This window comes from Berghia stephanieae, chromosome 7 (assembly GCF_034508935.2).
Source record: "Berghia stephanieae isolate SIO BIC M18660-M18661 chromosome 7, UCSD_Bste_1.3, whole genome shotgun sequence".
NCBI classification, from domain to species: Eukaryota; Metazoa; Mollusca; class Gastropoda; order Nudibranchia; family Aeolidiidae; genus Berghia; species Berghia stephanieae.
This window is the reverse complement of record NC_088366.1, coordinates 2397260-2416357: the sequence shown is the minus strand read 5'-3', so window position 1 is coordinate 2416357 and position 19098 is coordinate 2397260. Positions and strand designations below refer to the sequence as shown.

General features: G+C 37.9%; 1 protein-coding gene across 1 annotated transcript in view; it reads right to left on the bottom strand.

The window, feature by feature from the left end:
• Window positions 1–1290: 1290 nt before the first annotated feature.
• The window catches only part of LOC144976344 (neo-calmodulin-like), a 30726-nt gene continuing 12918 nt past the window's right edge, over window positions 1291–19098 (bottom strand). Inside the window, exons 4-6 of the mRNA XM_078920585.1 lie at window positions 6264–6354; window positions 4878–4934; window positions 1291–2780 (exon numbers count right to left, since the gene is read on the bottom strand). Coding sequence (XP_078776711.1) covers window positions 2614–2780; window positions 4878–4934; window positions 6264–6354 — 315 coding nt within the window. The 3' untranslated portion in view covers window positions 1291–2613. The remainder of the gene's footprint in view (window positions 2781–4877; window positions 4935–6263; window positions 6355–19098) is intronic.

Here is a 19098-nt window from a genome sequence, read left to right as displayed (position 1 = left end):
TTTGACCTCCCGTGTTGTCTGCTTAGCCTTCGACCTCCCGTGTTGTCTGCTTAGCCTTCGACCTCCCGTGTTGTCTGCTTAGCCTTTGACCTCCCGTGTTGTCTGCTTAGCCTTTGACCTCCCGTGCTGTCTGCTTAGCCTTTGACTTCCCGTGCTGTCTGAATAGTCTTTGACCTCCCGTGCTGTCTGCTTAGCCTTTGACCTCCCGTGCTGTCTGCTTAGCCTTTGACCTCCCGTGTTGTCTGCTTACCCTTTGACCTTATGTGTTGTCTGCTTAGCCTGGTGAGTGTTTGGTACTTTTCAAAATTAAATTATGTTCAATCTTCAAGTAAATTAACCAGTAGATTTTTGACCAATCAAAACATGGAATTTGTGACACACCTTCAAACATGTTCGGACAAACATATTTAGTTGTTTATAAACAATCATTGTTGTTTTTATACCGCCATATGGGTGACAAGTTATCACACGATTTTCTCGATCATATTAATAACGTTTAGGTTTATACATAGTTTTCTGTGTTGGATCAAGCGGTAGAACAGTGGGTGTATTAGTTGACTCATACTATCGATAGTAAAATCTGTGTAGTTCATTCATTATGTTTATGACGACTGTCCGAGAGGCGTGGTTAAGTTTCATTCTACTGGGAGTCAATTGGTGTTTAAGGGGAAATCATTTGGTTCCGTTACAGCAATCGTGTCAACAAAGAAAAAACAAAAGAGTCGACTTCACCGGGTATCGATTTCGATCCAGTTCAGTGGAAAAGTCCATATCGATATATCGATAATTTCGGGGTTGGGAGTCGACGGACGTTTGGGTATCTCGAGATCGTCGCTCTTGGGTTTGAGTGAGTTGGCGCTTAAAATTGAATGGGAGTGATCTTGATTCATGTTTTCCTCCAACCAGGTCATCAATCACATGATTTTTTATTTATTATTTACGATTGGATATTTCTTACCAAATGTAAACACGCTGCTTTGTTTACAAAAATTATAAACATACCCATGTGTCAAGCTGAATAAAATAACCAATCGTGATGTTAGATATTTCAAAAACTGTGAACGCTTTTCACTAATTGGGTCATTTTGAGCACATATTGCAATGTGACCAATGACCTCGAGCACATGGAAAGTTGATATAGATCATGGCCATTCCAAACGAAACAGGTTTAATCCGACATAATACCGTCAAGAGAAGACAGGTCAGATATATAATATGCATTATAAACAGAAGAACGACTCGTCATTATTGGATGTGATGCGTCAATGAGAAGAAACAAAGCAATAATTGGTAATAAGTCAAAATCGATATAAATTATGAAAATGATAAAAATGAATAAATCGATATGAGGCGATCTAGGAAATGGTCATGGTCTACATGTCTCATTTTATGGACATTGAGTAATTGATGACGCGTAAGAAAATGTAAAAATTACCGCATTTTCTACACGTTCTTGTTTATTATTTGAAATATATTTTGTTAAAAATTGATTGAGTTATGGCCCTTTGATGTGACAATCTGCAGAAAATCGGTTTTGAGAAAAACGCCAAAACTGAGAATTTTTCTCATTTCAACATTGATGTGTCCTATGGTAAACTATTTATAGAACAGATTTTACTAAAAGTTTATGTGATATATGCAAACATTAACAAATTATCTTAATACAGTACTCACTGGATTCCAACTCGCTCTCGGGAGAAGCCAAAAAGCGTGCTAGTGCTAGAATTAACGACTTATTACATAGATAACGTTAGGTCGCCCAGCTCCAGCGTGCTGTCTTGCAGTGTGCTGGATTCGGCGTGATGGAATCCGGTGACTACTGTATTGGGAAATCTAAATTTTCATTGTTTGTTTGTTTTGTTTATTTTTAAAGGTTTTACCGCGCGCGCATCTTATCAGTGCCAGTAAAAAGGAAGAAAATCGGATAGTAAAAAGTTCTAGAATTACAATTAAAGTACACAAGAAAGTGTAAGACAAAGGGGAATTGGTTCAAATAGGAAACTTGTATATTCCAAGAGCACACCATCAATATACTTAGTTTGAGATCACCTAACAGTCTCATCCAGACACAAGCACAGGTCCCCACTAAGAGGGATACACTCAAATGTTTACAAATCATATATGAAATGTAAACAAAACAATAAAGTACATAACGGAGAGATGATTTTCAATGAAAAAAAAAAATCATCTTCCAAAACTCTTAACTTACATTTCCTTACGTCATGGCACAAGACCGAAGGGCTAGAGCTCAGGTGGTCGCTGGTTCGGATAAGTAAGTATACATTTCTCTCCCAGCTAGGTTTCCCGGCCAGGGCCTGGATAAAACTGAGTAATCTCAACCCAAGACGAAGACAGAAAGCAAGTTGAAAAACAGATACAGGGGGATAGAAGACACAGTATGTACCTTCCTGCCCACTATGGGAGGCCAGGAGTCCCACCCAGAAATGTTCATTGGAAAACCCCAAAAAACACGTGTTATTGGCCATACTACCTTTAAAGTATGTATGTATCTATATATATCCAGTGACGTAATATTACGATGAGCCATTTCCATAAATCGCCTCACAACAAAATGATAAACGTATCGATATTATTATGTATATCGATATTATATCAGCCTTGACTGTTCTCATTGTCGTCTTTCTTATCATCGGCCTCGTTATCGTCTTCTGTCGATCCGTGGTCCAGCTCGGGGTGGCGGTCGTCATCTTCCTCTTCCTCCTCCTCCTCGTCGTCGTCGTCTTCATCCTCATCGTCACTTCTCATACAGGTGATGAATTCTGGAATCAAATGGGATTATTATTAATTAGGTGGATAGACATATTGTTACATAGATAAATGGATGGATAGGTAGATATGGATAAACAAACACAAACACACTCGCATACTCATATACACACAGAAAGAGAGGAGAGATGGAGAGAGAGAGAGAGAGAGAGAGAAAGAGAGAGAGAGAGAGAGAGAGAGAGAGAGAGAGAGAGAGAGAGAGAGAGAGAGAAAGGGAGAGAGAGAGAGAGAGAAGACAGATCGATATATAGAAAGATAGATATATTAGATATATAAATAGATAGAGAGACAGGACAGATAGATGGATATAGATAGATGGTGACAGACACATAGACAGGTATATAGATAGATATAAAAATAGATAGAGAAACGGTACAGACCATAGGATAGATAGAAAGATAGATGGTGACAGACACATAGACAGACAGACAGACAGATAGATATATAAACAGATAGAGAGACAGACAGATATCGAGACTAAATCAATTTCACATGCCATGTCCATACGGACGGATACCGTTTCCGTGTGATTAGTCACATCAGTACAAACCCATAAATCTTAGAAGCTTTTTTATTGGATTTGATGACAAAATGGAGATATTGTTATTTATCTCGCGTTGGTCTTAACGAGGGGGCGGGGCCTTGAAGCTTTGGAGCGTGTTATTGATTTCTGACGAATTTAATGTCACAAATTGGTATCATGTGGATTTTATTGATACACACTAAAAATAGAAGTTATAGTTAAAACGATGAAATATGTGACCCTTCGCCTTAAAATGGTATTAAGTCGGGTTGGTTAAAATGTTTAAAATTGAATTTATAGCCAGAAATATCAGACTTTTGTTGAGTTTGTATGTTTTATTGAGGAGAATGGATACCATATTTTAGGGTGCTAATGCCAACTATTTATATTTTTGACCAGTTTTAACATTTAATTCGGCTTTTAAGCATCTGGTTCGTCCTGACATAATACCGTTTTGAGACGTTGGGTCACATGTTGGATAATTTCATGTTTTGTCAATAGATAGAACGAAGTTGACGTTACTCAGGTCTTTGTTATTGTTTTTAGCCAGCCAGTTTTATTGTATTAACCAGTCAATAAAATGTCATGAAATGGTCAAGAATACACACGGTAGTTTTGTGTGTTCGTAAGTTATTTCCGGCTGGCGAAGGAGTCCTTGGAGAATGGTCTTCACTCACATTCTCTCACCGTACTCAGGTGAAAAATGAGTACCTGGCCGTTAACAGGGTTGTCTCTCGGAAAAAAGTGGTAACATATGCTAACAGGTGTCATGCCCTGTCCTATATGTTAAATGTTGCTGTTGGCCAGGGTGCCCTTGTGAAGTGCTTTGAGCAGTGATTGGATAGTTGGGTCTGTCAGATCTGGCGGAAAGTACTTTGCAATAGACTAGCGTCCTATCCAAAGGATAACAAGCAATTGCTATTTTCCGTTTCACGATATAGAAATCGGGATAAACTCCGGCTCTTGGGTCTAATGGCTCTGAACGACTACTTTTTTAAATGTTTTTTTTATTTTTGGTCATCTTGTTAAATCCGACAAATTATTTGTAATACCGAATCCAGACGTCGAGTAACATATTAAGAACACGGAAATGAAAGGATAAATAAGTAAAATTTAATCTCGGGGTTTATTTCCAGGGGAGACGGGAATAGCCAAAATGTGTCCAGATGGCGGTCGAGGTGAAAGACTGGGTCTGAGGTGTGAATGGTCTTGCACAAGGAACAAAAACAACAAGAGAATGCAGGCCAGCCTGACCCAGTCAGTGTTAATGCAATGTCCTATCATCTCGGACATTCTAACCCTCGGTAAAATATCTATGATTGTGTGTGTGTGTGTGTGTGTGTGTGTGTGTGTGTGTGTGTGTAAATGTGATAAAACATTTTTTTTTTACAATTTGCAAACCATAAAGCACAAGGAGAGGACTTTGAGAAGCTGTGAAAATTTGATTTGGCAGTGCCAGTAATCTTTATAGCTGATTCCAATAACTTGTCTTGTGACCCTAGTATCTGCCCCACCTCAAAACAACACCGTATTGAGGTTAGCTGTCACATTTATTGAAATATGTTACCTTCAAAGTCAATTCGACCATCTCCATCGATGTCAACCTCAGCTATCATCTCGTCAACTGTTTGGGGTAGAAGGGGTTTTATCATTAGACTTGTGGTGGTGGTGGTGGTGGTGGTGGTGGTTGTTCAGATGATGATGATGGTAGTGGTGACGCTGACGAATGTGATGATGGCAAATGTGATGATGATGATGATGATGATGATGATGATGATGATGATGATGATGATGATGATGATGATGATGATGATGATGAGTGATGGTGATGATGGTGATGATTAAATGATGATGATAGTGGTGTTGGTGTTGATGATGATTCTGGTGGTATTGATGATAATTAGGATGTTGATGGGGTAATGCGTGCTAAGTGTCTTACTCAAGGATATAACACTTGGATTATAATTCCTTGACCATTTTCATCCATCCAATCACTGATCATGTATAACATCGCTTTAATTATTGGATAGACGGTTAGTTGTGTGGGTGGGTGGGTGGATTGTTGGATAGATGGATGGAAAGTTGAGTGGATGGTGGGTGGATATATGAATGAATGGATGGGTGGATGGATGGATAGATAGATGGATGGATGGATGGATGGATGAATAGATGGATGGATGAATAGATGGATGAATGGATGGGTGGATGGATGGATGGATGAATAGATTGATGGACGAATGGATGAATGGATGGGTGGATGATGGATGAATGGATAAATGGATGGATGGATGGATAAATGGATGGATGAGTGAATGATTGGTTGGATGGATGGATGGATGGATGAATGGGTGGATGGATGGATGTATGGGTGGGTGGATGGATGGATGGATGGATGGGTGGATGGATGGGTGGATGGATGGATGGATGGATGGATGGATGGATGGATGGATGGATGGATGGATGGATGGATGAATAGATGGATGGATGGATGGATGGATGGATGAATAGATGGATGAATGGATGGGTGGATGGATGGATGGATGAATAGATGGATGGATGAATGGATGAATGGATGGGTGGATGATGGATGGATGGATAAATGGATGGAGGGATGGATGGATGGATGGATAAATGGATGGATGAGTGAATGATTGGTTGGATGGATGGATGGATGGATGGATGGATGGATGGATGGATGGATGGATGGGTGGATGGATGGATGGGTGGGTGGGTGGATGGATGGATGGATGGATGGATGGATGAATGGGTGGATGGATGGATGGATGGATGAATGAATAGATGGGTGGATGGATAGATGGATGGATGGAAGGATGGATGAATGGATGGATTGATGGATGGAATGGTGGGTGGATGGCATGTGGATATATGGACGAGTGAATGATGGATGTATGGATCGATCGACAGATGGGCAGACAGACAAAGAGAGCCTTACTTTCTTCCTCTGTCAGTTCCTCTCCCATGCATTGTAAAACAGCTCTCAAATCTGAAGGCGTGATGTATCCACATCCGGACTTGTCGAAAACCTACAGAATAAAACCATTGGGAACCTTCAATAGCACGCGATTAATCCATCTGAATTCTATTCGAGTTTACTACAGTTTACGCTATAAATACAAAACACGGTTTTTAACAAAAATGGCAACAACAAAAAAAAAAACCCCAACCCCCCCCCCCAAAAAAAAAAAACAAAAAAAAATTTAAAAAAAAACCAAAAGAAAAAAGACCCAACAAACAAACAACTCACACTTTCAAATATCAATCCATCAAAATGGTCCTTATATTGTCAAAACGTTTCCAATTGAGAGATTAATATGACCCTTATGTTGTACTTTCAAACCCAGTGATTAAAATGACCCATATGTTGCACTTTTAAACCCAGGGATTTATATGACCCCTATGTTGTACTTTTAAACCCAGGGATTTATATGACCCTAATGTTGTACTTTCAAACCCAGGGATTTATATGACCCTTATGTTGTACTTTTAAACCCAGGGATTTATATGACCCTTATGTTGTACTTTCAAACCCAGGGATTTATATGACCCTTATGTTGTACTTTTAAACCCAGGGATTTATATGACCCTTATTTTGTACTTTCAAACCCAGGGATTTATATGACCCTTATGTTGTACTTTTAAACCCAGGGATTTATATGACCCTTATGTTGTACTTTTAAACCCAGGGATTTATATGACCCTTATTTTGTACTTTCAAACTCAGTGATTAAAATGACCCATATGTTGTACTTTTAAACCCAGGGATTTATATGACCCTTATGTTGTACTTTTAAACCCAGGGATTTATATGACCCTTATGTTGTGCTTTTAAACCCAGGGATTTATATGACCCTTATGTTGTCCTTTTAAACCCAGGGATTTATATGACCCTTATGTTGTACTTTTAAACCCAGGGATTTATATGACCCTTATGTTGTACTTTTAAACCCAGGGATTAAAATGACCCTTATGTTGTACTTTTAAACCCAGGGATTTATATGACCCTTATGTTGTACTTTTAAACCCAGGGATTAAAATGACCCTTATCTTGTACTTTCAAACCAAGTGATTAAAATGACCGTTATTTTTTGTCGTACTCTGGGTACACCCTTGATGACCTCATTGGAGTCCCAGGTTTGAAAGTTGTTGCCAAAATGAGAGGTCATTTGAATCGATCAATATCTGAATTGCTCTACATTTCCATGCGCATCTATTTTGATATATTCTTTAAAATTCGCCAACATATTTATATTCGCACCATGTATAGAAAGAATGACTCCACTATAACAAAGAAAGTATTAGACTGGAACCCTCGGGGCAGAAGATCAAGGGGAAGGCCACGAGGAACATAGTGAAGAATTAAAGAAGCTGATATACAGAGAAGTGGTAAGACCTGGAATGAGATTTAAAAAAAAGTTAGATCAGGATAGAGAAGGATGGAAACTGTTTGTCTGTGGCCTATCCCCTGACCCAGGGTGAAAAAGGCAATGATGATGATGATGATGATGATGATGATGATGATGATGATGATGATGATGATGATGATGATGATGATGATGATGATTATCTATATTATAGATTACTTAATTGTACTCAATAGTTCAAATCGGCAAACTAGTACACAAATAGTTTTGGTTTTGGTACCAATCGACCGCTTCTTTATATAGTTTGACTTCCTATGTGTCCACAATAAATACGTGGATAACACTCTTTAGTCGCCTGATCGTATTTTACAGAGCTCTATTAACGTTTTAAATGATTTTTCTATTGGCCAAAGAAGGGTTTTCAGCCCGAAACGTTCCGTGTTTTGGTTTTATGTTCTTTATTGTTGTCTACAGCTGCTAGATTATTGGTTTGTGTGATTGAACTTCTCAGGTGTGGGGGTGGAAGGGGGGGGGGGGGGTGGTGAAATACATGATAGACCAGACCTGAACCCACGCAAGTGTTGTCTGACTATTCGATTAACACCTGTGTAGAATTTGTTACAGAACCCCTAACGTGATAATCGTCGTGGTTTATATCACAGCTGACGTATGTAAATATATATATATATATATATATATATATATATATATATATATATATATATATATATATAATATATATATATAATATATATACATGAGTGTTGGTGGGTACTCGTAGGTACTAAAGTGCTCGATAATACAAATTGTCACTCACATTATATGACCGAGACGTTCGTTTCTGTGGGTTTATTCCACGTCCTCGACTGAGGACGTGGAATAAACCCACAGAAGCGAACGTCTCGGCCGTATAATGTGAGTGACAATTTGTATTTTATATATATTATATATATATATATATATATATATATATATATATATATATATATAAAACATGTCTGACATCTGAACATCCTTATGGGCCTAATTTAACTTTATTGTAATGGACAATATTTTGCGTCATATTTCGAGATTTCCATTACAACAATGAGCCCCATAAGGAATTGGGTTATCAAACCTGCAAATAGGTGCACGTCGGTCGCAGACTTTATTCTGACGTACATTGGAGAAAATAAAGCACTTTTATTAAATTTTGACCAGAAAACTCACCCTTCAAATATCGAGTGATTTATTCTCTCCTCACCACCTACAGCAAAATCGTCAATTTTGTTACGACACAATATACATTTGTTCTTATTCAGATTTATTTTGTACATCATAAACTTTGAAGTATGATATTTTTTTTTATTAATAAGAACATTATGTTGTTTTATAGAGACTTTTTTGAGTTTAAAGAATCAATTTTTCTGCTGGGTAAGCCTGACGCCATTTTGATGAAAATATTGAAAATGATCGGTAAGGAGAGAATTAAAAGGAACGTCATCTTTAAAAAAAAAAAAAGAAAAAGAAAACAAACAAAAGACAAAATAAAAAAAAACTAACAAGAAACCGCTCAAACCTGGGACTTCGTGAAAGTCTTCAAGGAAATCCAAGGTTTGTGAGTCTTTTCACAAGAAAGATTGGGGGGGGGGGGGATGTCAATTTATTATGTTAGGTTTTCAGACCTGTTAATAAATGTAGTTTTAAAAAAATTGAGCTTGAGATTTTATATAGCGCAATATCCACTTAATGTGCTCAAACGCTTTACTAGGAGTCCTGACCAACAGCAATATTTAACATGTAGGACGATAACATGAATCCGATTTTTTCCGACAGAGACAACGCTGTTCACGGCCAGGTACTCATTTTACATCTGAGTATTGTGAGAGAATGTGAGTAAATCGCCTTTTCTAAGGACTCAACTATACGCCGAACGAGACTCGAACCCAGTACCTTCCAATCCGAAAGCGAGTGTCATACCACTAGACCACATAACCGCTCATAATGACTGGATTTTCAGGATGTATACCTCCAGACATGTATTACTTTTATGAGATGTTGAGTCAGAATTCAATTCTTGAATAATATCCAGTAATAGGGAATGGGATTAGCGGAAGAGTAGCGTCCCTTGATTGGACATCACCTTACAGAGAGAACGTCAACATGGTTTTGCGCATGCGTCTAACTCGTCCTCGCTTTCGGTGAATCTCCGGAAGCGAGGACTAGAGACGAATGCGCACAACCAACATGACGTTCTCTCTCTAATAACATTTCCGCCGGTGACGTCCAATCAAGGGACGCTACTCGTCTGCTAATCTCATTCCCTATAGCGACGTACACGTATATGCCGGTCTGACATCGTAATCCATTTATGGGCCTAGGTTTTTTGTTGTTGTGGACACTATTTTGCGTCAATTTTTTTTTAGATTTCCATTACAAAAATGAGCCCATAAGGAATTGGGTTACCAGACCTTCAAATAAGTGCACTTTGCGTACTAGCAATTCCCCGACGTCATTGCATCAAAATAGCGTTCTAATTCTGGAATAAAATCTATACATAATTTGATGACGTCATTTCACATTGAATAACAGACAGTCATGCCTTGTTTAATTAAATCTCCAGAGATCATGAATAATTAACGATTGGACTACAACCGACATATACTTGTTTTGGTAAATTAATTTCTCTTTAATATGATGGGCTCATCGCTGTTATGAAAATATTCGGAACCAGGGCACAATATTTTCAATGAGCTTAGCTTATTGGACACGGTGAAACGTCGATCAAATCAAAATGTCTGATTCAAGTGTTGAATAAAATTTGAACTCAATTTCTGTTGTCTTAACAGACAATACATTATTCCACAGACATTTTTAGTGATATTTTCTGCATTTAATTTCTTATAATATACAGTATTTTGCTAATTATCGTAGTATTCTTTCCCAATGTTAATAAACGGAAAATGGTCGGTATAAATTTAAAGAAATTGATTGTATTCAAAATAATGAGAGGAACCACTAATGGCGACGATCAATGCAAGTACTCCCACCTCATTGTCATACTGGCTAACTGGAAGGTTGACACACAACCCACGTGCTAAAAATAATGGCGTCTGTATTCGAAGGGATTTGACGAAACAAATTTGACTTTTCGATAAAAATCATCCCGATGTCTAATCAATATCATAATACATCCAAACCATCTTCATGTCAATTGTAAACACCGTATAAAATTTGATGGCGATTGGTCCCGTGGTTTCGAAGCCTTAGTGTTACAAAAAATCAAATTAGCAGCTTCGAATTGCGTTGTGGAACGTTCGCACCATGTATGAAGCAGGAAACAGCTCTCAAGTTGTGACTGAGATGAGAAGATACAGGCTGCATATACTTGGAGTAAACGAAACCCACTGGATACAATCCGGACAGAAACACCTCAAGTCTGGGGAGAAGATTTTAAGATCAAGGGGAAGGCCACGAGGAACATGGAGAAGAATTAAAGAAGCTGATATACAGAGAAGTGGTAAGACCTGGAATGAGATAAAAAAAAAGTTAGCTCCGGATAGAGAGGGATGGAAACTGTTTGTCTGTGGCCTATACCCTGACCCAGGGTGAAAAAGGCAATGATGATGATGATGATGTAATATGATGACAACAATGTTAAATCAAACCCACAATTGTGTCCAGTTGCCAGACCTTCATAAATGTTCACGTAGGGTTCATCATGTAACGCCATTCCATCAGAGATGATGCATGCTACAATATATTACACTACTACGAGTATAGATAGTATGCGCTTGGCTAAGAAGATCACAATATTGCCACTCGGAAGTATAACGGACCAACACACAAAACTTTGTTTAATTATCAACTTTTATATTCTGGTTAGTACAGTGTAGTGAGAATCACTCATAAACGCGGATGGCAAAAAACAATAACAAAAACCTGAGTGACGTCAACTTCGTTCTATCTATAATTAGTGTGGCTATGTGGTCTTGTGGTATGACACTCACTTTCGAATCGCAAGCTCCTAGGTTCGAGCCTCGCTCGGCGCGTAGTTGAGTCCTTGGTAAAGGCTCTTTACTCACATTCTCTCCCTGTACTCAGGTGTAAAATGAGTACTTGGCCGTTAACAGATTTGTCTTTGTCCGAAAAAAAAATATAATATCGGCTGACATACGTCATATCATGTCCTACAGGTAAAGTGTTGCTGTTGGTCAGGGACCCCTTGTCAAGCACTTTGAGCATGTTTAGTGGATATTGCGCTATATAAAAGATCAAGTTTTTAATTTTTAAAAAAAAATCTTCTTGCCCGATATATTGACCTAAATAAACCAGCCAAACTGCCGTACTCGCTCAAGACACGAATTTCAAAATTTGGCCAGAAAATTCATCCTTTAAATATATTGATCGATTTAAATGACCTTCATCTTGGAGTAAAAAAAAACCAACACACTCTCAAACCTGGGACTTTGCAAAATATTCAAGGAACTCCCAGGTTTGAGAGTTTTTGTCACGATAATGGTAATTTATATCAAACGATATAATTTGGAGGATGAGTTTTCTGGCCAAATATTTAAATACGTGTTTCTTCCTGAGTCCGATAGGTAACTTGTACATACCTCCTCAGAGATTGCGGGACAGAAATGGTGTACAGTGTACAGTGATAAACAGTGTTTGAACAGCATGTCAGGCAAATTACGTACAGTCTAGACACTGTTAGATGCAATGTGTGATTACTATGTAACGGCAAATGATGACGTCAGAGATGCTGGCGGTTGTGGTGGTGGTGGTGGAAATAAAAATAATAAAATAATATAAAATTCCCTTTATTCATCCCATAGGGGAAATTTTTCTCTAGGGTCTATTCCAAGGGAAGACTGGAATAACCTAGGTGTCAGCCGCAGTGCATAAGCTGGAATTTGAGCGAGGGTGAGGTGACTTGCTCAAGGTCACACAGCGCAGCGGCAGGTGTCGAACTCGGTATCTTTTGGGTACGAACCAAAGACTGTACGGCTGAGCCATGAGTAAGTATGTGATATAATTTCTATGGTAGTATTGGTGGCGGTGGTGGTGGTGATAGTGGTTGTGTCGGTGGTGGTGGTGGTGATAGTGGTTGTGTCGGTGCTGGTGGTGTTGGTTGTGGTGATAGTGGTAGTGGTGGTGGTTGCTGTTGTGGTGATGGTGGTGGTAATAGGGGTGGTAATAGGATGGTGGCGGTGATGGTTGTGGTTGCTGTTGTGGTGATGGTAGTGGTGGTGGTTGCTGTTGTTGTTGTTGTGGTGGTGGTTATTGTAGTTGTGTTGGTGCTGGTGGTGATGAATATGGTGATAGGTGGTGGTGATAGGTATAGTAGTGGTGGTGATGGTGGTGGTGGTGGTTGCTGCTGTGGTGATGGTGGTAGTGATAGGAGTGGTGGTACTGGTGTTGGTGGTTGTGGTGGGGTGTCCATGATTGCATTAATGGTTGAGAGGGTGGTGGGTGGGGGTGTCAGTGATGATAATGGTGGGTGGTTGTGTGGCCTTGAGCAAGTCGCCTAGCCTTAGCTCATTTGGGGGCGCTGCATTGCGTCTGACGCCTGGGTTATTCAAGTCTACCCTAAAGAAAATTGTCCCTGAGAGATGAATAAAGGGAATTTATTATCAATTTATTATTATGTAATATCGCCATACGGGCGTCGATCTTGTCATACACGTCGATCATGCTGTTGGCTTAAGATCTCTTGGAAAGTGTTTTGAGCATATTGAGTGGATATCGCGCTGTATCTTCTATTACTTATGTATACTTATAGAATATTTCCAGCAAATTTCCTTTTAGGCCCTCTTCGTGAGACTATTTATATTTCTTCTTTATTGTTATTCTATTTTATTTTGTACGGCTATGTGGCCCTATGGTATGACACTCGCTTTTGGATAGGACGGTCTTGGGTTCGAGCCTCGCTGGGCGCATAGTTGAGTCCTTGGAAAAGGGCTCTTTACTCACATACTCTCACTCTACTCAGGTGTAAAATGAGTACCTGGCCGTTAACAGCGCTGTCTCTGTCCGAAAAAAAATGTAATATCGCCTAAAAGGCGTCATGTCCCGTTCTACAGGTTAAGTGTTGCTGGTTGCCAGGGACCCCTTGTAAAGCGCTTTGACATAATATTTAATGGCTATTACGCTATATAACAGCTCAAGTTTTTTAAATTATTTATTTATGAATTTGTTATGTTTGGTAAACCATTGATATTTTAGCTCCCCAGCACATTTAGCAAACGTTTGGATTACTGCCCTTTAATAGAGACAACGATAAACTATGGATTACTGCCCTTTAATAGAGACAACGATAAACTATCAGCTTAACAGTGAAAGAGATCACAAGAGAGAATTAAATAGACTTGGTTACGTTTTACAGTGAGACGATCTATTTCAAGCAAATAATAGAATATCGATATAGGTAATTGCTACTGTAGTTGGTATCGGATAACTAGTTTGTATACCTGATCGGTTGCCCTGGTAAGAATTGCCAGATTTGAAGGGTAGTTGCACACACATGGAATGGCTTATGGTCGTATGGTGATTTTTTCATAGATGGTAATGATATTCCTTTGCATTTTGTTGTAGATGTTAATAATGACAAAAGCGTTCAAGGGCTGATGATGATAATTGACTGTACAACATCAAGACATTCAAATAAAAGTCCAGATTCCAAATTTAATTTCTTACAGTTTTATTTGTTGTGATAAATTCCAAATCCAAATCAAATAGCATGGTCATAATTCAATCAGTTTCATAAATTCCAAATTCGTAAAATCAATCCAAATATAAAGTCATTTTGCCTAAGTAACCATTTTCAATATAGGTGAAATATTTCTAAGTCCGTAAAATAAATATTCTTAGTAGTATGTTAGAACTTGCAGCATACTAGGAAAGTGCAGCTCATAGTCAAGTAGAACAAAATCGAATGTAGAGTAGAATCTAGCAATCCTATGTTTTATCCCCTATTGTAAATCGTTCCCATAATTCTACCAAGTCACACCTCTTACTAGTTTCGACAGTTCCCTGTCAGTCTGCAATCCAACCCCTAAGAGTAAGAGCAAATCATATTCAAACCTGAAACGTCAATCCCTACATATTAAATGTTAAACCCCGCCTTTTATGATATAACGTTATTTTGATATATATATATGTCCTTTTCACCTGTTCCAACATCCCTAAACCAATTTAAGACTAATAAACGAAAGTAATTTTCGACTACTTAACACAACGACCAGTCTTTAACTAGAAACATAAAACTGTCCTAAAACCATTTTAGTATTGACCATATTTTCATTGAAATCCTAGCGTCGTTTATTTTGCTTGAATATTAATCATGTTTAATGAACAACACAACTACAGCTACCACCATTGTTCTTTCTAATATTGGTCAAGTTTGATTGCCATGTTTATATACAAATCCTTGCGTAAACTTTTGCATAAGCTTCCTCTCTTACAGATTGTTTGATTGACACCTTTGTGTATTTGATTAAATGGAGCTTTTTTATAAAGCGCAATATCCACTGAACGTGTTCAAAGCGCTTTACAAGAGGTCCCTGGCCAACAGCAACACTTAACATGTAGGACGAGACATGACGCCTGTTAGACGAGATCAAAATAACGGTCAGGTACTCATTTTACACCTGAGTACGGTGAGAGAATGTGAGTAAAGAGCGTTTTCCAATGACTCAACTATGCGCCGAGCGCGAGGCTCGAACCCAGGACCATTCGATCCGAAAGCGAGCGTCATACCAATAGACCACATAGGCGCACAGATTAATAGATATTATAAAATAGAAGACGGACATTGGGCATCATTTTCTCTATTGTATTGACCGTTGCCTTTTGACGTAGCTAATCATAGAACTTGGGCTTATTTATATAGCGCAATATCCTAAACGTGCTCAAAGCGCTTTACAAAGGGGTTTGTCTTGTTTTTCAGGGTTTTACGGCGCTTACAACACATTTAGGTCATATCAGCGCCAGTAAAATGGAAGAAAATGGGATAATAATAAGCTGTAGAATTACAATTAAAGCACCCAAGAAATCGGGAAGACAAAGGGGAATTGGGGACAAATAGGGATTATGTAGATTCTAAGAAAATACTATCAATGTACTTAGGTTGAGATCACCTAAATGTCTCATGAAGACACCCAGAACAGCTCCCCCCTAAGAGGAACACACTCGAACATTTACAAATCATATATAATATGGAAGCGAAACAATATAGTGTTGGGCCGTTATACTTCCGGATGGCAATGTTGTGAGCTTCTTAACCAAACGCATACTATCTATACAAAAAATATAAATGTAATATCGAGACAGGGGACTTAGAATGTTTTTATCATGAAAATAAACGGTGTGATGATGATTTTCATTTATCAGTGATTGGCTAAAAATCATGAAAATGTGACTAGAGTATTTTTAGACATGAGGTCTTCAAGTCTTAGTGATATTGTGCGGCTATGTTGTCTAGTGGCAAGACACTCGCTTTCGTATCGGAAGGTCCTGGGGTCGAGCCTCGCTCGACGCATTGTTGAGTCCTTGGAAAAAGGCTCTTTACTCACATTCTCTCACCGTATTCAGGTGTAAAATGAGTACATGACCGTTAACAGAGCTGTCTCTGTCCGAAAAAAAATTGTAATATCGCCTCACAGGCGCCATGTCTCGTCCTACGTGTTACGTGTTGCTTTCTTTTGATTATGTGTATAATTAGCGTTGTTCAAGTACTGTGTTAGGGCTTAATGATTAAGTTAATCTATGTTATGCGCCCAGAGCCCTCCTGATGAAGGGATGTTTGGCGCATTATAAATCTATACCATTATTATTATTATTATTATTATTATTATTATTATTATTATTATTATTATTATTATTATTATTATTATTATTATTATTATTATTGGCCAGGGACCTCTTGTAGGTCGCTTTGAGCACGATTAGTGGATATTGCGCTATATAAAAACTCAATGCATCCAATATAATATTGGAGTGTGGGTTGGTATGTAATGACAGTAAATTGCCACCCTCTTGGTGGTAACGACAGTCGTCAAAATTATATCGATATTTCTACTATACAAAATAATGTAGAAAAATCCGGAAATAAATCCCCAAGTGTTTAACATTTTGGCCAGAAAACTCGTCCTTTCAATATCCATCGATTCAAATTATCCTCATATTAGAAAAAAAACAACAAAAAAACAACTCGTATACGTGGAACTTGATCAGAGTCCCAGGTTTGGGAGTTTTTGACAAGGTAAGGGTCGCTTGAATATTTGAATGACGAGTTTTCTGGCCAAAATTGAAAAATGATCCTTTTGGTTCTTTTTTTTAAAATTCCGAGCACGGCAAGCTGGTAGTAACGTCAGTCTTTTGAAAATGTCGATGTTCCTGGTATATACAATAATAATCGTCGTCATCCAATTTGTTGTTTACAACTAGAATGTGATGAATTACGTTTAAAAAATGATCAATACTTCCGTTTACCGACAGAAAATCATTAACAAAAAATAAAATAAAGAAAAAACAAAAAAAAAAAAATAAAACTAAGTTACTAGCACCCCCCCCCCCCTCTCTCCCCCCTCACCCCCCCCCCCCCTCCCACAAATCAACAAAGAGACAAAACCAAATAATAAACAACAACATAAAAAAAGTCAAAAGGTAATAAAAAGCAAACAAACAAAGATAATCAACAATCCCAAAAATGTTTTTTTTTTTTTTTTGGTTTTGTTTTTTTGTTTGTTTTTTTTTTTTTTTTTTTTTTTTTGGGGGGGGGGGGGGGCAACAAACAAACAAACAAAACCAACGATATAAAAGTCAAAAACAAAGAAAACAACAACAACAGCAAAATCAATGTCTCCTCCCCTCCCACCTAGAAACAAACGATTCCGAACACTGCCATTTCATACAGCGTTCCCAATCATCTCATTTGCTATGTGATGTAACGAAAGTCGACGACTTATAGGCATACGTCTATATGACTTTTCCTTGTGCGGCCATATGGTCTAGTGGTATGGCACCCGCTTTCGGATCAGAAGGTCCTGGGTTCGAGCCTCGCTCGGCGCATAGTTGAGTCCTTGGAAAAGAAAACTCTTTACTCGCATTGTAAAATGCGTACATGGTCGTTAACAGCGTTGTCTCTGTCGAAATAAATATTTGTATTATCGCCTAACAGGCGTCATGTCTCGTTCTTTATGTTACGTGTTGCTGTTACCCAGGGGCCCTTTGTAAAGCGCTTTGAGCACAATTAGTGGATATTGGCTATATAAAAAAGCTCATTTTTTTTTCCTTAGAAGACGGTGAAAAGCAGATGGAAATATCTAGAATGATTAAATCTTTGAAATCAGAGAAATACTTTATGGACACCCTTGTAACTTAATACATCAACTATAGAGCAGTAAAGTTAGGTGCCCCAAACGTAAACAAAGGTCGAGAAGCACGTGGCAAACCACATCTTCCTGTCTTGACAGCTCACGTTCCAATGTAAATAATAGAAAAAAATAACCTTTAAAATTTGGCTGTTAGGTGGCAAAAGAAACACATATTCATAAATACTCGATCATGCATCAAATAATGTCTAGATATGGATATTTTATGGAACAAAAGGTAAAATTTTCTAAAATTTATCAAAAGTTACAGTCTATCTATTTTTAGACCAGAGCAAATTATTGCGCTGGTGTGAACAAAACGAGAATTATTCGGAGCCTGATTTTCATAATAATTTAGTCTTATATTATTATTTCTGCAACTGTTAGATTTTATGTAAACATATTTTCAATACTGAAAGTGTATTGCCTACAACTCAAACTACAAAATTGGGAGACCTATGTTGTGCGTAAATTATTCCGGTCCCTAACGGAAATCACTAGCAACTTGTTATTGTTTACGTTTGGGGCACCTAACTTTACTGCTGTATAAATGCAAAATGATTTAGTGGGAATTGCTCTATATAAAATTACAATTGAGCACATAACAAGAAATGGGGGTCTTGGATAGCTCATACGGTCTCCCCTAGCCAGGCGGAGTTGTCGTACCAGTAAAGTCGCGGGTTCGAGCCCTCATCGCCGCCGCGAAATTGTGATTCTCTATTGTCTTCTGGCACTTTCCTACTTCCTACTCACTTCATTTCTTGTTATTATCAATATAAGTGTCTGCTCCACTCACTTTTCTGAATTAAATACATCTGTTATAAGACAGTTGTTAATAAAATATAATATAATATAATATAATATAATATAATATAATATAATATAATATAATATAATATAATATAATATAATATAATATAATATAATATAATATAATATAATATGTAAAAATAAAACAAAAGAAAAAGGAATAGAAAGAATGGCGGGCGTACTTTTAAAATTATGTCACAATCTAATAATAAAAAAAGTACAAAACAAAACCAAAAAC